Source organism: Sarcophilus harrisii, chromosome 4 (assembly GCF_902635505.1).
Source record: "Sarcophilus harrisii chromosome 4, mSarHar1.11, whole genome shotgun sequence".
NCBI classification, from domain to species: Eukaryota; Metazoa; Chordata; class Mammalia; order Dasyuromorphia; family Dasyuridae; genus Sarcophilus; species Sarcophilus harrisii.
Genome location: NC_045429.1, coordinates 241,459,740 through 241,483,172, shown reverse-complemented (window position 1 = coordinate 241,483,172; position 23,433 = coordinate 241,459,740). Strand labels below are relative to the sequence as shown.

The 23,433-nt window shown below is 30.1% G+C and overlaps 1 protein-coding gene across 6 annotated transcripts in view; it reads left to right on the top strand.

Annotated features, from left to right (window-relative positions):
• ADGRB3 (adhesion G protein-coupled receptor B3) overlaps window positions 1-23,433 on the top strand; it is an 856,580-nt gene that overhangs the window by 304,381 nt on the left and 528,766 nt on the right. For all 6 annotated transcript variants that reach the window (XM_031964675.1, XM_031964677.1, XM_031964676.1 and 3 more), the window contains 2 exons: window positions 14,026-14,136; window positions 20,515-20,676. In XM_031964675.1, coding sequence (XP_031820535.1) covers window positions 14,026-14,136; window positions 20,515-20,676 — 273 coding nt within the window. The remainder of the gene's footprint in view (window positions 1-14,025; window positions 14,137-20,514; window positions 20,677-23,433) is intronic.

The following is a 23,433-nucleotide window of genomic DNA, read 5'->3' as shown; positions in this document are numbered from 1 at the left end:
GTTAATTATTTTTTTGGTTCTGCTCATTTCACTGTTTCAGTTTTTTCTTAGTTTACCTGAAAGTATCTCTTCCTTCATTTCTTATGACACAATAATATTTCATTATATTTGCATACTCTAATTTGTTTTTAATCATTCATACTTAAAAAAATATATTTACATTTTCAATTCCATATTTTCTCCCTCACTCCAGGTTCTTTCCCCACAATGAGAAAGCAAGCAATTTGATACCAGGTACACATGTGAAGTCATATAAAGTAAATTAACATATTAGTCATATTTTCCATATTTCCATATTAGAAAAAAAATTCAAAAAGTATGTTTCATTTTGCACGTTTCATCAATTCTCCCTCTGAAGGTGGACAGCATTTTTCATCATGACTCCTTTGGAATTGTTCTCAAATCATTGTTTTGATTAAAGTAACATTGTAAAAAGAAAAAGAAACATTGTAATGATATTGGAAAATATTGCAGTATAAAATCTTCTCTTAATTCACATTTTACTTTGCAGCAGTTAATATGTCTTTTCAGATTTTTTCTAAAATCATCTTCCTTATTTTACTGCATAATAGCATATTGTGCAATTATATACTATAATCATATATCACATCTTGTTTAGCTGTTCCCCAATTGATAGATATTCCCTCAATTTCTAAATCTTTGCCACCACAAAAAGAGCTGCTATAAATACTTTTGTACATATAGATTCTTTTCTCTTTTCTTTGATTTCTTTGGGATATAGACTTTATAATAGTATTGTTATATCAAAAGATATGAACATTATAGCTCTTTGAGCATTCATAGAAAATTATTCTCCACAATGGTTGATTAGTTTAGTTTCACCAACAATATGTTAATGTCCTTATTTTTTCCAGATCTTTTTCAGCATTTGTCACATTCCTTTTCTGTTAGGTTACCCCATATGATAGATGTGATACAGTATCTCAGAGTTATTTTAATTTACATTTCTCTAAATAGTGATTTAGAACATTTTTATATGACTACTGATAGTTTTAATTTCTTTTTTTTAAAACTGTCCATTCATATCCTTTGACCATATATTAATAGTGAAATGTCTCTTATTTTTACAAATTTGATGTAGTTTTCCATATGGTTGAAGAATGAAATCTTTATGAGAAAAATTAGGTATAAAAAATTCCCCAGTTTCCTGATTTCTTTCTAATTTTAATTGCATTAGTTTTGTTTGTATAAAACATTTTTAACTTGTAAAATTTTACTTTTCATCATCCTATCTCTTGTTTCATCATATACTTTTCCCTTATGCATAGGTCTGACAGGTAAAATTTTCCATGCTCCCTGATTTATTGCTACTATCACCCTTTATATCTAAATCACATATCCATTTTGAATTTATCTTAGTGGACAATGTGAAATGTTTGTATATGCCTAGTTTTGACCCAGCTGCTTTTTAGTTTTATAATTAATTTTTGTCAAATAGTGAGTTTTTACCCCAAAAGTTTGGGACTTTGGATTTATCAAAAACTAGATTATTACAGTCATTTATCACTGTATATTTTGAACCTAGACTATTACCTTAATCCACACCAGATTGTTTTTAATATTACCACTTTTTAATAGAATTTGAAATCTGATATTGCTAGACTGCTTTCCTTCACTCTTTCCTAGACTGCTTTACTGTCTTGATATTCTTAACCTTTTGTTCTTCCATATGAATTCTATTAATATTTTTTCCTAACTATATAAGATAATTTGCAGTTGATTGCTAGGATGCTGAACAAGTAAATTAATTGAGGTAGAACTGTCATTTTCATTTTATTTTCTCAGTCTTCCCCATAGCAATTACTATTTCTCCAATTGTTTAGAACCATCTTTATTTGTTAAAAAACTGTTTTGTGATTGGACTCAGACAGTCCAGTGGTTTGTCTTATCAGGTATTTTGCTTTGTCTTCAGTTATTCTAAATGTAATTTCTCTTTCTATCTCTTCTTGCTAGTTGGTAGCATATAGATATGCTGATAATTTATGTGGGTTTATTTTACAACCTGAATTTTTCATCTCATTCTTTAGAGGATTCTCTAAGTATATAATTATATCATCTTCATAGAGTGACTGTCTTATTTCTTCATTGCCTAATCTTATTTTTTCAATTTTTTCTTGTCTTATTATTATGGCAAGCATTTAATTACAACATTGATAAATAATGTTAATAATAGACATCTTTGTTTTATCCTTGATCTTATTTGGAGGCTTCTAGTTTATACTCATTTCTGAAAATAGTTGTTCTTGGTATTAGCAACTGTATATCATTTTTTTGAGATCATCCTAACATAATCTACCCACACTTGTGCCCTCTGTCTATGTATACTCTTCACTACCCAAATAATTATATAAAGTCCTTAGAAGTCACACATCCTCACATATAGAAATATAAATAGGTTAATAATATTGGGTTCCTTATGATTTCTCTTTAGTCTAATATTTGAATATCAAATTTTCTATCTATCTTTTCATCAGGAATGTTTGAAAGTCTTCTATTTTATTAAATGTTGATTTCTTTTCCCACAGGACTACCTGTAGTTTTACTGACTAGATTATATATTGCCTTCTGGAACATATTTTAAAGATTCCATTCTTTTATTACAGTATCTGTTAAATCTTATATGATGCTGACTATAGTTCCATAGTATTTGAATAGTTTCTTTTTCATTGCTTGCAATATTTTTCTCTGACCTGGGAATCCTGGAATTTGACTAATATTTCTGGGATATTTAATTTTTCAGTCTCTAATAGGAAATGATGGATATAGCCTTTCACAGGTTCTATTAAGGCAGTTTTCCTTTATAATGTCCTGAAATATGAAATCTGGGCTCTTTTTTGATCATGTCTTTCAAATAGTCCAGTAATTCCAGTTTTCCAAGTCAGTTATTTTTTCTGCTGAGATATTTTACATATTTCTTTTTTTTTAAACTTGGTTTTATTGTTTCTTGATTTCTTGTGGATTCATTAGCTTCCCCTTGCCTAGTTTTAAATTTTAAAGAATTATTTTCATCACTGGGCTTTTGTATCTCTTCCCATTAGTCAGTTCTGATTTTCAAAGACATTTGTCAGAGATACAGATAGGCATAATGAACACAATTTTTTATTTTATTTTATTGTTTAGACCCTATTTAGTCTTGAATTGTTTTGAATACAATATTTTATCACTAATCTCATATAAAATCTATTGGGACAAAATCTCTGTATAAAGAATTTATATTAAAGAGGAAAATGGTTTTTCAACTTCAATTAATTCTAAATATGTATACTTAACTTTTAAAATAGTTTTTTATCGAGAATTATTGATAAAATATAAATTATAAAATAATCAGTAATCACTTTAAAATATATATGATACCATTCCTAATATTGTTGAAATAATCTGGCAGCAAACTAGTTGGGTGGCATTCAACAATTAATTTAATTACTATGTCTGTTTAACATCTGTAAAATTGGAATTAGTGGTGATTTCAAAGAAGCAAATGTAGAATGGATCCAAGAAAAAAATCAAAACAAACTATGTTTTGATTATGAAGAATTATGAAGAAAAGGATTGGAATTCTTTCAGGAGAGACAATATTGAAACTTGCAGTTTATACTATAGTGGAAATTTTCATTTATGTGTGGACTTAATTTTCTTTCTTTCCAACCCAGGGATTACGTTATTGTTTGACTAAATAAGAGCATTAACAACTATGCAAAGGTAGAGAACTGAGGGCAGATTTCACACAGGAGATGGCACTCAAGTTATCTTTAGGATTCTGAGAGGTAGAGACAAAGAAAAAGCTTATGTGAAGCAGAAGCAGAAGAAGGAATATTGAATCCAGGAAACAACTAGTCCAGTTTGAAAAGAACATAGAGTATGAAAAAACTAAGCTATGGGAAATAAATATGCAAAGATCATTTGTTGCCATTTTGCTGATGGTCCAAATTACCAGTGCAACACTATTGAAAAAGTAATCACTTTCATAGCCTCCTACGGTTATACTCAAGTTATCTCTCGTTCCTGTGGGTGACACTAGTGAAGGTTATCACATTCTTCTTATTCACCAACTCAAGTCTCCACCAATGTATATATGTTTATTCATTTATCCATTCAAAATATATTTAAAAAAAAAACTTCTGCTTTTGGGAAATCCATTCAGTTACACAAAAGAGTCACTCATAAAAAATGACACTTTTACATTTTAGACATGACTGGCTAGCAATACAGCAAAAGAAATAATAATATCATAGATATTCATATGTTAAAGCACATGCATAAAAATTAAAATAATCACAATCTGCATATACTCTTTTTTAAAAAATATTTATTTAAAAGAAAAAAATTGCCTTGTGCATAGCAGAATATGAGAAAATTCAAAATATAAAACAGTAAATTTCCAGTTTAAATAATAAATATTAAACGTGTTTAAAGCTGTCCATCTTTACTTTCTTGTAGGTTTTCTTTTGTTCTCTTCCACACATTTTTTACTTTATTCTTTTTCTTCCTTTTTTTCTCCTCTGCCACCCACCTCTCCCAAGAAGGCTATAATTAAACCTTACAAAAAGTTACACTGTAGTATGTATGTATAGATACATGTACACACATATATCACATGCATTGTCTTTCCACATTCTCCCCCAAAACACCAAGTGCCTTTTGGGGACACTAAATACATATTTACTGAAATCGAGTTCATGAGGAAGTAAAACCTATTTGCTTATATTAATTCACATCTCTAAAATGCAGGTTTTAATGCCATTAATACCAGAAGAACAACTACAAAATAAGAAACTACTTCTCAATTAACTTTGTTATTTCTCCTTTCCCTCCGGATGGAAATATCTTCTATGCTTAAGCATGACATTTGTGAATTCTTTCAACTAATGTTACCTCTATGATATAATTTAAAAATTGTTGCTTCTTAATGTGAATAAAGCAATTATCTTTAGACAAATAGCTGTGAAGTTCAGAAGACTGGCTATCTCTGGACAAAAGATCATTTTAATCAATTATTTGTTCATCTGGATTTGACATGCATCATCTATTCAGAATAAAGTTCAAACATAATGTCACAATATAACAGGATATAGAGTAAAACAATCTAGCTAGTTCTTCTTAAACAGCTAGAATATGTCTTTTTTTCCTTCTGATTTTTCCCTCTCATAATTGAGGAAGAAAAGGGTCATTTCTGAAAAGTTTTGCTTTTCTTATCCTTTAGGTGGTGCTGAAGGTCAGTAACTGAAATTGTAACTTTCAATATGGCAATGAGGATCATATCACTGTAACTTTTCATTAGCTTACTGCTCTTACTTAGAGTCTCTTCAAACCCCTTCAACAAAACTGTTTTTTTTTCCAATTTCATACTATTTCTTCAATCTTTACTTGCCATATTCTTTCCTCGTTAGCTTCCAACTCCTATCTTTTATCCCTTTCAATTACTTAGATGAAAGCTTTCTTTCTCTAAATAATTAATCTGTTTCTTAAAAGCTTACCATAAACCATTTATAATTTTTTCCCTGTGAAACTGAGTCATTTTACAAATCTTACTTGTCTCCAAATATTTATATGATTCTTCATTTTTAAACTTTTAAACTCGTTAGTCATAGAATAGGTATATGGAAATAAGCTGAGGTTTCATAATTCTCATAACTCTGAGTTCTCAAAATGGAACTTCAATCATTTTATGTCCTTGAAACTATTTATTCAAGTACTCATAACTTTTCTAGTTTTTTACATATAAAAAATTATTTCTCCATGCTGTAAACCATTAATCTCACATATATCTAAAATATCCTATATCACATACAACATGATTGAAGCATTTATATTTATATCACAATTAATTTTAATCAAAATTGCTCAAATCTGATTTCAATAAAAGTTCTCTCTTTCTTTTAGATTATCCAACTGTTCATTTATAAAAGGAGCCATATTTCACATTCTTTAAGAATTTATTTAAAATGTTTTCTTTACCCAACAGTTCTTTCTCCCCTTTTCAAAACCATGGACTTTAAAAACACTATGGCACTACATTGAATTGCGTGGTGTATGCTGTCTGCTAGACTAAGAAGAGAGACATAGGGCCTAGAGATAGGAAACATATAGATCTGTCATACAGATACAATAAGTGAGAAAAGGAATGATGAGTATTTGAACTAAAGAACCAACTTTATCAACAGCTACATGGCAATTGATGTGAGAGGTCTGTGGAAGTTGAATAAATAAAACCTTGGCAATAGAGTATACGGTAGACATATTATTCCTTGAAAGAAGATGAGTCATAATTTACATATTCATCCCTACTTTCTCTATTGAATTTGAGGCATATATTACCTTTTACATTGTACTTCTTATGAGGCATTTCAAAGAGAATATCTTAGAAATATTGAATACAAAATGTCCCAAATATACCAAATCTACTCCTTTTCCAAAATTCCTTTGAAAGGTATTGTCTTTCTCCTATTTCTTGTTTGTTACTTCAGAATTTTCTTCCACTCTTCACTCTGTCCACATACCTTTTCAGTTGCCAAATCTTGTCATTTCTACTTTTACATCTTTTTTATCTCTTATCTCTTACCTTCTCTAGTCATATGATACCATCTCTCACCTAAAATAATGGAATAGCTCCTAATTAGTCTCCATGTCATACTTTTCTTTACTCCCATCTATACTCCAGATAGTTAGCAAAATAATTTTCACCAAGTATAGCTATGAATATGTTATTCAATGACTCAATAAACTCTAATGGTTCTGATTCCATCTAGAATAAGAAATATATTCTGTTGAGCTTTTAAAGCTCTTTATAACCTTTACCAAAACTATCTTTGGAGCCTGAGTGTATATTACTCTCCTTTCTGCACTATGTAATTCATCCATATTTGCTCTTTTTTTCATTTTTTCATATACGTTATTCCATCTGAGCTCATTGTGGCTTTGTAGTGGCTATCCATCATATCTAGAATGTGCCCCCGCTTTCTCAAAGAATCCCTCTCCCAGATAAAGCTCAATAATCACATTAAAGCTTTTCTTGAATTCCTTGTTAGTTATCTCTCTCTCTCTCTCTCTCTCTCTCTCTCTCTCCCCTTTCTCTTTTACTCTCTTCTCTCTCTCTCCCCCTTTTATTTCCATGTATGCTGTATATGCTAATGTATGTGTCTATGCTCTCTCCAATTATAATATGAATTCCATTTTTATTTGTACTACTAGAATTTTCAAAACTGTGTAACACATATTTAGTAAATGATTATGATTTATTGATTGATTTAATAGGCATTTTCAGAGAAAAGGGAGATTCAAGGATGATTTTTAAAATCATTTGCCTGTGTAACTGATCGAAGTGCTACCCTCATTAAAAATAGTGAAGGTTAGAAGGCATTAGATTTGGGAAGGAAGATAAGATTTATTATGGATAAGTTTTGGTTGACCATATAGACTGATTTTTGGGAGATGTTAGATCTAAATGTATAAATATGAAATATTATAGAAGTGAAAGTTTTTGTACTGTTGTTAATGTAAATCATACTCTTACCAGGTTATATCACTGCACTATCCAGATTTCTTAAAATTCTTTGCTATTGTCTTAATTCAAATTCAGCATTAAGTTCCCTCTTATTTAGCTTAGAATATGTAATTTATTCCAGAAATTTCACGCAAGCCTTAAAAAATATATACATGTGATGGAAGGAAGGAAGGAATTGGATTAAATGAAATTAAAAATTGATAAGAAAGAAGTTACCTGCTCATTTCTATTGGTGGAAGTTCATAGTGGGATGTTCTTCCCTTAATTCCTAAAGACGGTCTTTCCTTGAGTATACCTTATGATTATCTTAGATAAGTTTATCACAAATAATATTACTAATAGACAATGATTACTATCATAATATTCAAATAAAAAGTGTGCTCTAGTCATCACAATTTAAAAACAGAAGAAATTTTAGAGGACTTACTCTAAGAGGAGACAAAGAAAGATTATGTTCACAGTAAGTTCCATTTACTTAATCATTTCTTCCTTTACCAAATATTTATTGAGCCTTAAGAATATATAGTACACACACAGTATACAAGACATAATGAATTATGAGACATAATTTCTACCCTCAAGAAGTTATTAGTGTGGTGAAAGAATAGAGGAAATAGATATAATTGAGGAAGCTTATTATAAATAGCATTAGAACACAATAAAGTGCCATTGGTGTTCCGAAAAGAGGAGGTTGAATTGTGGGAAGATTTTACAGAAATGTTGGCATTTGAGTTAGGCCACCAAGAATGATTCTTTGACAGATAGAAACAGGTAGAGAAAACAAAACAAGAGACACAAAATTCAGAGTTAGGAGAGTTTAAGGCCTATTTGAAGAACCACAAATAATTTAATTGAATTTACAAAAAAGAATAGCATATACAGAGATTTTATTTTACAAATATCTGTAAATGGTTGAATAACAATGAAAAGGGGCATAAAAGAACAAGGAACACTAGAGGATTTTATCTTATGCAAGCAATGTTATCTTTTGAAAGTGTTTCATGAAGCTACTGTGACATTAACTGTACTTAAGGAGTAAACTGGCAACTTTGCAGAAGATAAACAGGAGGAAAGTTTTACATACTTCATAATAACATTGGCAATGTAATGGCAAATAGATAGTTTGATGTTACTGTGGTTTTCTCAAAAAAAAAAATCATTAAAAACAGCTCATTTAAATCTCTAAATTTAAATTCCTTTTTTTTTTCCCACATAAAGTTTTCCCACCTCTAGGTCAATTGACCACAATAAAATAATAGTGATTATATATATATGAAAGAATTGTTTTTGGCAGGTAAACTAAATTACTTAAAATTTAAAATTTGAAACTACTTTTATAACTTGACATGTAATGATTACTACATTTACCAATATCCTGGAATCAGTGTCAGATGGAAACATTAATGTTACATTTTGTTCAAAATATTATTCTCTAATGGGAACCACTTAAGGCTATTAGATATTCTTTAGAATTACCAAGTATCCCTTCAGGAAAAAAATATTCTTAAGAATTTAGGCTTTTACATTTTATCATATTTATTTACTCACAATCATATTTATATAATTGGCATAAAATAATTGGAAATTTTATTCTATTTTTATTCATATTATAATCTCTAAAAAGATGCTCAAAGTTTACAAATTCACTAGTAATTTGAGTGTATCTATTTCTCTACACCTGTTTCTGCAATCTATTTATCTAGTGTTCACTTTCATGAAATTTTGTTATGTCTGTTGGTTTGAGGTGGTATTTAATTTAAAAAAAAAAAACCTCTTTAATGATGAAATGAGTCCAAGTATTTTATTATTAACTATTTGGGTTTCCAAGTTTGTTCAGTTCCTTTCATCATTTATCCATTTTGTAATTGTAGTTTTTCCTATTGCTGTATTTGTATTTACCATGAATTTGAAGCACATAGTATATTTTCAAAATCATTGTTTTAATGAAACTTCTTAATTTGGCTTGCATTTTATTTACCAAAATAGTTGCTTTTTCATTTCATTACTTTTGCTCCTATTTTACTTAATGAATCAAGTTCTTTTTGCTTTCTTCACTTATAAGTGGAGGTGTACATCATAAAACTCTTTAGTCACATTACAATTAGTACAGCCAATATTCAGCATGCATCCATTATTAAAGCAAAAGCAGGAAAATATTAATTTGCTTTTTCCTCAGAAAGGTATCATAATTGTCTTTCAAAGTTTTATTATACACAAAGAAGAGATTTGATGAAAGGATGTCCTTGTCATTCTCATGAGGGAAAAATCAAAAGAAGAAACAGTCTTCGAGAGATACATTTGCACTTTGTTGTGTTTTTAATGGAAACTTGGCATTTAGGACTTTTTCCAATGCCAAGTTTCCATTAAAAACACAACAAAGTGCAAATGTATCTATGTTTAAAAAAATTTAGCTGTACTCTGTTTTGTAAAGAGAAAATTAATATTTTTATTTTAGTTTTTAATATTCGAGACTTAAGAACAATATACAGTTTTAAATGAATGGTGAAAAATTTCCCCCTCTTATAAATGGTTTTTTTTTGGTCAACGTAGTAAATACTGACAGAAGCAAAACAATATATTTTTCACCATTCATTTAAAACATAGATTTGGATAACATAATTTTATTTGACTTAGAAGGTAGGTTGTTAAATTTATTCATAAATAGCCATGTCATGAAATGCAATGCTGATAAGGTTGTAGACAGATACATTCAATAATATCCATAAAGGAATTATGAATTGTAAAATCTTTTTGGAAGGCTATCTGACAGTATATTGAAAGCTCAAATAAATAATCACTCTTTGGCCCATTAATTTCCTTGTTGCAGCTATTCTTTAAAAGCATAAGAACAAAAACAAAAATCCATAGCTATCAATTCAAAGAGTTTCAAAGGCACGTATCATGAAATTAAAAAACAAAACAAAATACATGCAAATAAAATGTCCAACAATAGGGAAGTTGTTACATAAAAAAGTTGTCGCACACTAATGTAATAAAATAATGCAGTTAAAATAGATAGTAATGAGGACTGCAAAAAGATAATAATGTGGTGTTAAAGAAAACACTCTCCTAATCTGAAAAATTTCAAAACAAATTTATTAGGTTATGAGGGGGAGGGGGAGAGGGGAAGGGAAGAAAGAAAGAGAGGGAGGAGAGGGAGAGGGAGACGGACAGTGCCAGATTACAGAATATTTACATTATGAAGAATTTTGGCAAAGGTTTTCAGTTTCCACTGCCTTACACATGAATTATTTTGCAAAATTACCCATAAGAGTCCTGCAACACAATTCACATGCACAAGCTTGGCTGGACCCTAAGCAAGTTCTAGTTGTCATAAGCCAAAGTAAGTATGCTTTGAGTGGATCTTGAACCTGGGAGAAACCTGTATTTCCTCATCATCATTTCCCATATGCCTAAGAACTTGGGAAGGTCAGATGATATTCTGAGTGCAGAATGTATAAAGATGGGTTTAAACAGTATAATTATATAGTTAGTTGTCTGAATAATATAATAAACTAAAATTCCAAAATGAAAAAGCAAACACAAGAGAATGGAGTTTACACTTATAAAAAAGCTTCTAACAAAGCATTACAGGGAAAGACTACAAATTGTTGTATAACTAAGGATAAATAGTAACAAAGAAAGTAGAAGTCCTTAATTTATATATTAAATATCCAATATTAATATTAAAAGCTATCAATATATCAATGATAAGCATCAATACTAAAGTCAAAATCTGGTCATCTGAATTGTGTAAGAAACATTTCTGGAAAGGTTCTTATATTAGGCAATTAGGCTTCTCAACATTAGTGAAAATGTATCATCTACATATCAATAACAAGTATTAATGACTAAAGTCAAAATCTTGACATCTGAAATATATAAGATATATTTCTGGAAAGGTTCCTAATATTTAGGCAAGAATGCATAATAGGATATTTGAAATTCTGGAGTCTATTTTTAAAATTCAAAAATTTATCAAATATTAAAATTTATATATTATTACAATCTAATCAAAGGATAGTCTAATCATTTTTACGTCAAAATTGCCATATCTTAGGATTTTTTCCCCCTCATTTTTGTCATCTAGAGGAATATTCAATGGCACTTTGTATGTGAAAATCTTATGCAAATATAAGGTCATTTATCATCATCATCATCATTAATCATCCTCATAAACTGCAATTATTGTCCTTATGTAAAGACATAAAGATATATCCTAATTTTTCCAAAAAGATAACTTCTTTTATTGTTTTTAATTTAAAAAAAAAGGCTTTCATTAAATCAAGATAATAGTGGAAATCCTATCAGAAGTAATCTGGAATAATTATTTTTTGCACTTCTTTTTTTATATAAGAGTAACCATCTCCCACACACAACTATTTAAATAAAATTCCTTCGCTATTTTTTTTATAAATGCATGGACTCTGGATTTTTAAAAATTGTTTAAAGAATACACACACACACACACATACACACACACATATATATATGCATTTATGTATATTTTGTATGTGTGTATGTGTATGTCTATATTTGCTTAAATATAATTTAGAAGTATTTAAGTGACTTTCCATATAAGAAGCTTGCGATTAACTAAAATTAATACTAAATTATTTTTTATTTGGATCTTCATTCTTTTGTATCAAATATTTTTTTACATGATTTTTTTTTTTTGTAAAATTCAAATAAGGTGTGAGGCTAACAAATTCAGTTGGTTGTTTTTTTGTTTTGTTTTGTTTTGTTTTTTGCTTGTTTTATAAACATATCACTCCTTTGAAATACACACTGCAGGGTATAAATTGAAAGATTTGTTTTGATATAGCAAAATATTTTGATGAATTTAAATTCTTCTATATCTGTTAATCTTATTATGTTTTGCATGAAATATATTTTTATATAGAAAGATTAAACAGAAAATTACATCCACAAAAGTCATATTATCTAATAAAATCTTTAGGATTTTAAATTTTCCTTACCCAATTTTGTTCTATGGATAAAAAATTTATTGCTCATACTATAAAATGGCATTTGTCTTTTTTTCTTACTCTTGTAGTAAAACATTTGGTTAGACCATGTACAGAAATGGTGTTGATAACCATTAGAAAGTTGTAATGAGCTGCACAATGGAAACTTTTGACTGTGATTTAATGAATGTACCAAGCCCATCACTGCATTGACTGTATCAAAATCATAATATGACCATGTCTATACCATTCTGCCCCAGGTCTGAGTGGGGGAAAGAAGAGAGGAGATTTCTTCATCTCATTAGATTTTCCTCTAAATGGAGATAAATATTAACATAGATATGCCAGATATGACTGGATATGGCTGAAGATTTTATTTCCTATATAAAAACCTCATCACAGTGAATAGAATTTGTTGTGGTAAAAAGTTATAGTTTAGAATGAAGGGTAAGTATTAAAATACCTTCAGTAAAAATGGTTTAGGGAGGGAAATGTTTTGTATTTTCTTTTGAAGTTCATCCAGAATTGATGGTAAGAGTAAATCTGAGGCTTATAAAGTCATTCTCTTCTCCATTACTGACATTCTCAGTTTTAATTTAAGAATCCTTTTGATTGTGTTATAATATGCTGAATCCAGTTCCCTTTACCATATATAAAAATCTGTTCTTCTTACATCTTTATGCAAGTGATATAATCCCTACTTCTTTTCCTCTGGTCTATCCCTTATGATATTTTGTAATAATCTTGTTGAAATTGTGTGAAGTGATAGAAATATTAAAATCAGTTTCTATCAACCACATGGTCATAAAGCATAGTCTCCTTTGAAAGTTCTATATACATGTGGTTATTCTCCAAAGGGAGGTTGAATAGAAAGGACAATCTGAGTAATCAATCTGTCTCCTATCATATTGGAAAAGATATGTCTCATTGAAATAGACACAAATTTTCCCCATATCCTAGCACTGAACCTTTGCTGCCACATAATTTGGTGACAAAAGACCCAAATGCCTCCATACCTGTGAGAAAAGGACCACTATACACCATACAGTATTCCATCAGTTCACTTTTCCCCTCAGTAAATAAAGACCTCAGTAAAAAATACTAATCCCATACTCAAAGAAAGATACTGACAAACATATTAGATTTATTGACGTTCAGAGAGAGGAGCACCCTGTAAGATAATCAAATTTCTATCACTGAACAGCAATATTTAATGGTGTGGTCATGGTTATATGATACATTTGATTTAAAATAATGTCCTCAATAGTACAATGTCTCCATTAATTTAGCTGGTTTACACTTTGATGTGTGTCATTGCAATGGATGTTTCTATTGTTTCTTAAAATCTGTTTGTGTTTGAAGTTCTATTGACATTGAGATTAGATGTTTGAAGGAGATCAGCCTAGCAAGTGAAATAAAATGTAAACCTAATTAGAAGTCTCTGGGAATATGTAGGAACATATTGCATGAGTCAGTAATGTAACTTTTGAGAAATGTCTACACACAAGCTTTCATATACCTTTATTCTGTCTTTAGAATTTGGAATGATGGGAGATCATACAATTAAAAGTCAGCGACCTCGATCTGTTCATGAGAAAAGGGTCCCTCAGGAACAAGCTGATGCTGCTAAATTTATGGCACAAACTGGTAATACGTTAGTTACATTTTCCTATTTACTGTTGTTAATTTAATAAAAAAACACTGCATGTTTTCATAATCTTTTGCTGCACATTTGTCAGTTTTGAAGCTGATACTTTTTTCAACCATTTTTTTTTTGTCACCAGTTAAAGTCCATAAATAAAGTAGCTGGAAATTGAGTAGAAGATATAAAAATATGCACTATGAACTACTGAACTATCAGAATAGATTTCATTATTCATAAAGTACAGTATACAAATGGAATATTAGGAGTGGAGCTTTATAATTTAAATATGCTGGGTAACACTTGAAATATGTGATAAACATTTTGAAAGAAACTCTTGTCATTGGAAGTCCAGATTCTTAATAATGAATCAACATTGCAAGACTTCAATATTATAACATTTAAACTAAATGTTCAGAACTTAACAAATTCTTCATAAGTTCTTGTTTCAGTTGTCTAATTTTATGCATAAATCAATATTATTTATTTTGATTTTATAGAAATTATTAATGATAAATGGTGTATTTTTAATATTAGTTACAATATCCTTGGTTAAAAGCAGGTTTTCTTAAGGAAACCTAAAAACTAAAAGAAGACAGTCTATTAACAAAATGACTGTCTTTCTCATAATTGTTTTTATATATTTAAAAATACCATATATTTTACAAGTAGCTAGGAGAATAATGACCACTTATATTTAGTGTCTGTGTTTGTGTATAGAGAGATGCTGCTGAATCTTATATTCAATTTGTGGCTTATTGTAATTAATGAGCTAGCATTTTATCAGGTAACTCTGCAGCTGACTTATCTTAGATAAAAGTTTTTCTTTTTAAATGTGTCATGAACATATCCAATTGTCATCTTTATTTTGAAAACTAACACATCTTTGTCTGCATGAAGGTTTTATCCATTGCAATCTAGATTGCATTTCCATTGATACTGATGGGAAACAAATTGGTCACCTTGTGAAGTGATGCCTAGTTGATTATGATATAAACCCCTAAAAGAACAAATATATTCCTCTTTTTTCTATATCTTAGATGAGGTTTAACCAGATTAAAATTAATGATGCAATTTTAATGTGTCTCTCATATTACTGAAGTGTGCTTTTTGATAACTGATAAATGCATAGACTTTAGAGAATTTAAGATGAGAGTATTGTCAAATTCAAATTTAGAAATATAAAGAAAGAGATTGATGTTCATAATAATGTACAATGGTCAATGATGACATAAGTATAGTTTTGTTTGTTTTTTTTGCAAATGCAGAAATTAATACAAACTGCTTTGCTGAGACCAAAACTTATAGACATCAAAAACAAAGTAATTCATTTGCATTTTGTTAAATGAATTAAGAAATGTATGTCTAACTGGACATTTGACTAATCCTAAATCCTAAATTTTTCCACTCTTCATAATAAGCTTTGAGAAATTTGCCTTTGGCCAACTATTAAACAATTTTTGGGTCTAAACAAATGGCTCAGACACAAGGTGGTCACCACTATCTCATGGATAATTTCAGGAGAAAATTTTCAAACAAAAAGAAAATCCTACATTGAGATGTAATCTGGTATGGAGTGGAAAGATTCTGGCTTGCCTCTTCTGTCTGCTAACAGAGAATGTGTTTTGTTTTGTTTTTTTTAAATCAGGCAAATGACAAAGAAATTTATTAGATTTGTGAATCCTCAGTGTACAGTTCTCATATGTTCAGTCATATGGCATTTGCCTTATTTTTTTTGCACTGATTTGAGGCAAATCAGAATTTACATAACCATACATTAGACCTACATACATACACACATAATTCATTTGCCTAAACCAAGTACAAGTAGTGCATACAACTTCACAAACCCAACTTTTGATTAAAACTTCTTATAAATTCAAATAACCCAAACCAAACAACCTGATTTTTAAAGTAAAAACTTACTAATATTTATATTTTGATTTAATTATTTATTTCTATTCACTATAGTTAATATATTATACCTCAGGGATTATAAAATTAATGAAGCATTACTAATTTAGCCATGAGGATATTGTAAAATGTTTCCTCAAATTCTTATCCATATTTTAGAAAATTCATTGAATTTTATGGTCATAAGTCTGAAAAAAGTGATTGTGTGTGAGAGTTGATGATATTAATGTTGAACTCATTATTTGATATAAGAAATTGATGCATAAAGATACAGAAGAACTATAAACAAAACTATAATCATGACCTATAAAATTAACATTTAAAAAATCACATTGCTTTGGCACTTATTGGAAACTTCATTTTATAAATAAAATTCCTTCCTGAGGAAAGGAAATAGTTAGCATTAGCAAAGCTATAAAATGAAAAGCATCCATCGGGTCTTTTGGGAATTTTTTAATAATCATTTTTATTTACATTTTCCTGAAATTATCATTCCTTTAGGCATTTTGGGAGTTAGTATGGATCATTAACAGGTAAGTGTTACATTATTAGACATCCTATACAGTGTTTTATTACTACTGATTCCCTTCTACCTATCTTTGAAGAATAGAAAATGGTTGGAGACATGAATGTTTTTCTCTCATTCACATTATTTTGAAAACATACCATAACTGTAAATATAAAATAATGAAAACTGTTATATGATTTTTTTGTACTCTTCATAAAGAGGGTGGAAAAATCAAGTACTAGAATAGATTTTGTAGCTTTCAGAAATATTTTAAATACATTTTTCTCTTTGACACTAAAGATGACTAGAGAATTTTAATTGCAGATTTGTATGCACTTTTTAAGAAATTTCTCAAGAAAGTATCCAGTTTGAAAAGAAAACTTATTAAATTCATGTTTTCATGTTACAATAAGATTATCTATCACCTCCCAAATCAGAAGATTTGGTTGTGGTATGGTTAATATATTCATTGAGTCATTTTTTGGAACTAATATACATTATCACACAAATCATTTTACCATAATTAAATAGCAGGAAACGTTGGGTTAAATATTGAGATTACTGTTCTATGGACTAATTTGTTGGACACATATTGGTATGGATAGTTGGAGGACTTATCTCAGAGTGAAAAAGGCCTGGATTAAAGTTATAATATTCACTGTGTGACAATAGGAAAATGCCCTAATTTCTCATTTTCCTGGACAACTTTACAGATCTGAATTAATGGAGAGTTTTCACAATACAAGGAGCTTACTACACTGATAAGATCAGAGGTCTAGATCCCTCACCCCACCCAAAAAAAAAAATCAGATACCATTTTAAATATTAAACAATATGTTTCTATGTTTGAAAGGTTTAAAAATTTAAAAGGAATACTGGCATTGGTGGCTATTTCCTATTATTTTGGTCTGTTTGTTTTTAAAAACCTAACCAATACTTTAAGAATCAGAGATTTCCACCTGTTACTAAATCCTAATTTATCAAATAGCCATGGTTAATAGTCTGATTATTCTATATTACTTTCTAATCTATACTTACTAAAGTATAAGAAACCTAAAAGTTTTACCATGTAAACTAATTGACCTTGGACAAACAGTTTGTTTCCTGATGGATAACAATTATTAATACTGGAAAAGAGATTGGATTGTAAAATCAAGTGTTTTCCCTTGGGCAGATATTAGTCTTACTGTACTGTGTAGATTAATTGCTAATTTATATTTATTTAAGAATATTTCTCCATACATATACAAACTAATATAGTAGTATACTTGTATACCATATGCATTCGCACAAAAATGCATGTGCTTATGTAAATATACAGTAGAATGAACAAATTGAAATGTTCAAGTTGTTTCTAAATGTCTCCATCACCAGAGACAAACATTTCAAGTAATCATTTCCTAACCTCTAAGTCTCCATTTCTTTGTCAACAAAATGTTAATAGATGCCTTTACTACATACTTCACAGGGGTGTTGTGAGGACCAGAAGAGATTGTCTGTGAAGCACTTTATATCACATGAAGTGTTATAAAGATTCTCACAATGATTTTTTTTATTTCTCACTTTGAAAAATGCAATTTACATCAAAAATTGAAATTACACAAAGACCTTTTTAACTTAAAGTCTTTGTTACAAAATGTGCTTAATCTCTCAATCATCTAATGAATTTCACTTCTGTCATTCTTCCAAAGAGCTATGCTATTTTCTAAAGTTTTAAAAAGTCAAGACATTTTTGGCACAGGAACAAACCAAAGCATTTGGCCTCTATCTCTATCAGCAAAGAATTGTTTCAGCAAGCTTCATCATCTCATCCATCTAAATAAAGAAGTCCTATTTGAAAGTGAATACATGTCATTAGAAAAGGTTTCAATTGAAGGAAAATGTGTCAATGAATTATTTTGAAAGTTTGGGATGAGGAAAAAGAGACAGACTAATGCTAATTTCCATAGATAGGTAGTTTTTCATTCTAAAATCTCATTCAGCAGTTTTATCATTTAGAACTGATCTCCAATTTTTGAAAAAAATGGCAAAAATGTATTTGGAGTTAATATTTAATCATTTAATATTCACAGAATGTCAGTATTTTCTTTTAATGCTTAAATTGTTACTATGCAGTCATTTTGAGGGGTCTTATTAGAAAGTACATTTAAACCAACTATTTCTGACCTTCTACTGTACCAGCCTAAAACAAAAACCATTATTTGAGACAAAATATTTTCAACTTTGGACAAAAACTCTCAGTTTATTTTTTAAACCTACATTATACACATTAGCTCAGTATTAATTGATACCTTTCTAAATCCCACTAAATCATTACTTTTCTTAATTTTGCCCTACATATAGGTTCAAGATGTTCTAAAAATCAAGTTTTTTTCTTAACATCTTCCTTAAATTTGTACCTGACAAATTTTTCTCTTCAGTTCCACAACATTGAAATAATACTCTTTATAAGTTATAGTCTGCATATTATTGTTGTTGTTGTTTTTATTATTATTATTATTCTCCAGTGAATAATACCTAAGAAGAAAAATTTTGAGTTTTAGTGTCAACCAATCAATAAATATTTTTAAGTGCCTATTGTGTGTCAGTCACTGCACTAAATTCTAGGTATAAAATGAATGGCAAAAGGACTTCACAGTTTAAAATAATCTATCAATAATGTCACTTGTATAAAATCAGAATCAAATATAATTCTGTTAAGACAAAGAAACTAAGGTAGAATGTGAATTTAGATCATACACTCTGATATAATTTAGTATAGTCAGGACAAGTTGACCATGAAAAACTAGTCCAAATTAATTCTATATGCAGTCACCTGCCTACTTCTCCTTATGCTCTAGTATGATACATACCAATTGTAAAATTCACTATCATCAGTACCTCTGTGGGAATACTTAAAATAGAAGCATGCTTAAATCACTCCTCAATCACTGTAAGTAATGGAAACAATGTTTATAGTAATGTTAAAACTTGATAACATCAATAGTAAGAAAATAGTATTTATATCTGACCAAAAAAACTTTATGTTTTGAGATCAATTTTATTGTACCCACTATGAATATTAAGCTCAGAGAGAATTAGGAACCCAATTTAATAATCTTCAGCATTTTATACTTTGTTTCCTTAGAACTTGAATTCATTATATATTTGGAAACCATTGATGCTATAGAAGTGATTTATTTCATTTGGGGAAATGGATTCAGACCTTCCTTATTTTATAGAAGCCCAATGTTAAAGTCATTTTTGGCATTATAATGCAAATACTGAAGAGTTTTAATGCATTCTGAGTCATAGCCACTAAACTGAGGTAGACCCTGAGAAAAACATAATGTTGTCAAAATTCCTTATTAATAATTGCAATCGAATTAATAGATTCATTTTGAAATGTAGTAGTACTACTTGACGATCTTTTTTTGAAACAGTGAGAGTAATCGTTTAGTGTGCAACAACCTAAATATGACAAAATATTCATGGCCTGAACATCCCAAGAGTTAAGAATAGGTGTCTACAATGCAGGCAGAAAAGAAATGCATGGATATGTAATTCATTTTTCATTTTTAAAAAATAGAATATGCTTAAATTGCATTTATCTACTGTCCCTTGTAACATTTCATATCTATTTAAAGTTTTTGAAGCAGAGAATAAAAACCAATTTTCCTTCTATTATGTAAAATGTTGACTGATTCTTTTTCTTTTAGTGGCCATAGTGCAGTGGGGTTTTGTGAAAGGAAGCACTACTAACAAGGTTGGACTCAAAGTCAGTTCTTGCTTCAGTTCTCTGTGCATCCCAATTTTTAATTTATTGTTTCACTAAACATTTTTTTCCCATGGACCCTTTCAAGTGTTTATTGTCATATTGTTTCCTTTAAATTATGCTTACATGCCACAATGTTAGTTGCTTACAAGGTTTTACATTATTACTCAAGACAGTATTCATTTTTATTTGTTGTCTTGTGTACAGGTGAATCTGGTGTGGAAGAGTGGTCCCAGTGGAGTTCATGTTCAGTTACTTGTGGTCAAGGGTCGCAGGTGCGAACCAGAGCTTGTGTATCACCTTACGGGACACACTGCAGCGGCCCATTAAGAGAATCAAGGGTTTGCAATAACACTGCCCTCTGTCCAGGTAGTGTTAGCAGCAAATACAATTGTAGATGTTATTGAATTGTGTCTTGCTAAGCATTTAAAACTTTTGGTTATTTTCACATGAACTGACTATGGACATTTTAATTAGAGTTGAGAAGTATAATTCTTATTCTGTGAAATTTCATTATTTATGTGATTATTTCTGCTTTCAAAGCAGTCAAAAGAATTATATAAGCATTTTTTCAAATGCTTGGTTTAGATATGAGTATATGTTTTTATAAGATGTTTATCCATAAAGTTTTATTTTTCAGGAAAAAAAAAAGGAGGAATAATATTCCATTGAATGATTTAGGAAAGAAAAAAAAAACTATGATATGTTAATTTGCTAATGTGCTGACAACATAAAACTATTTTTCTTTATTTAAGACAAGTGGTAAGCCTTTGAAGCCATGCCTTCTCCAATTGCCACAAAAGTCATTATAGCCTTATAACTTAAAAAAAAAAAAAATCAGGGATTTTTTTTTTTCATTTAGCTCAAACTCTTCCTTTGACCATGCTTTTATGTACAATGATTACGTTTGGTCCTCTATGCTCAGTTACTGTCTGTGAACTAGAGGCTCTATTTTACACTTGTTTAATATAAAATTTGAAATGACTGCCCTAGTTTGAACTATCCATTGCTTTGGACATTTGGCACAGTCATTTAGAAAATTGATATAATTCAAATGGAACAGAGTACCATTCCTTTCTCACTTAAGGCAAATTTTAAATATTTCACTGTAAATCAGAATTTTCTGGTACACTCCCACAACTGCACAATTCTGTTTCCCAGTCTACTCCTTTTTCTCTTTCTCCTCTTTCCTCTTTTCCCTTTCCTTTTCTCCTTTCCTCCCTCCTACCTCCTTCTCCCTTTCCTCTGTTCTCTCCCTATGTCCTCCTTCCTATCCTTCACTGTCTGCCTTTACTTCTCTTTCTTTTTCCCTCACTTCTCTCTCTCTCTCTCTCTCTCTCTCTCTCTCTCTCTCTCTCTCCACCCCTCCTCCTTTTCCTTTTTTTCCTCTTTCCTTCTTCTTCCCTCCCTTCTCCTCTGTAGATGCCAGTTTGTATTTCATTTTCTGTGGGATCATGTGGAAAGATCCTAACTATAAATCCAAGATCTAACACTACTAATGCCATAAAGAGCTGCTTTATGGCAACCTGCAGGGGTTTGGGGTCCATGGAGGAGCATCAATTTTTACCTGCTCCTCCACTAAACACATGGCTTGTCACAGCTTGTGAGTTTTGCAGGTTTCCTAGGAATACCCATATGGTTTTATATCTGGGTCCCCATAGGGTTTCTTCCTTTGAGTAGGGAAAGGTAGAAGTGAATACTAGAGAAATATGGGGCACTTTAAGTGAATGGATGTTCCTGGAGGAGCTCCTGATTCTTGGAAGCAACCTTGCAAGTAAGAAACAAAGATATGTAGAAAGATAAACAACCACAGCTGAGTAGAGCAAGATAATTGCACCAATAAGTAGAAGAAATTGTATAAGACTTTAGAGAACAGGATGGGGAGAAGGTAATAAAAAGTTTCCTTTTCATAGGTAGTAGTTGGGAAAGAACCGATGAAACCAATCATTCAGATAATTAATGAATGAGAATTTATTAAGTGCTATAGGCAATTGCTACATACCAGAAACTATGCCACGGACTGTGGATAAAACAAACAAACAAAAAGCACCATCCTTGTCCTCAGGGTGATCACATTCTAATGAATAAGATAATAGATATCTAGATATAGATAGGCTATATGTAAACAGTGTTATGAGTACAAGAAAGTATTGACATTGTTTAAAATATGGGATGAAAGAGAACATAAAAGATAGAATGGGAAGAAGAAAAAAGAATGAAAGGAGGAAGTGGCAAAAGGAAATTTGTACAATTTTAAAAGAACAAAAAGAATGGGTGAGGGACAAAAAGAGTAGAATCATTGTGGGAAGGAAACAAAGATTTAAAAATAAAAGAAGCAGCAATTTAAAAAACTAAATGAAGAGTAGATGACACTAAAAAGAATACATAGACTGGATAACAATATTCAGGGGAAAAAATAGCAGAAAAGAAGATACCGAATGACAGAAAGGAATAGAGAAGATTTGAGAGATGAGAAAATTGAAAATGAGCAATTAGTAGGGTATGCTTTGTGACAATATAGTAGATCTGTGGTTAAAATTTATGGATTCTCAGTTTAAGGATTAAGTTCAAATGTGTGTGTATGTATACTCATACACAATCTGCCAGAGGGATAATGTATAACTGTATTTAGTATTCATGAGAAGCAACAATATATGTTGGACAGAGAGTTGACCTCAGAGTCAAGAAAATCTATGTTCAAGTCCTATCTCTGACACATATTTTCTGTGTGACTAAGGACAAATCATTTAATCTCTCAGTATCCCAGTCGACTCACTAAGAATATAAGTTGAAAACTAGCACCTGATCAGAATCAGTAGAAGGGACTTCTCAGACAGCTCCCTAAGTTAATGAAATTTCATGTCCAGTTTCAAAAAGAAAAAGAGTTCATTGAATTTTTGTCAACTAAACATTAGCTATAAGTCAAAAACAGACCCAAGGCAAAATTGTGGGAAGCTGTAATGGCATTCTTGGTACATCCCTTTATTTTGATATCCTTCAGCTTAAGTATCTAGTACCATTATATTGGTGCCTTACTGACTACTATCCTACACCATGTTATATACTACATATAATGTCCCAGATTTTAAGCTCCTCCCATCTCCCCCATCACTCACCATCAAAATT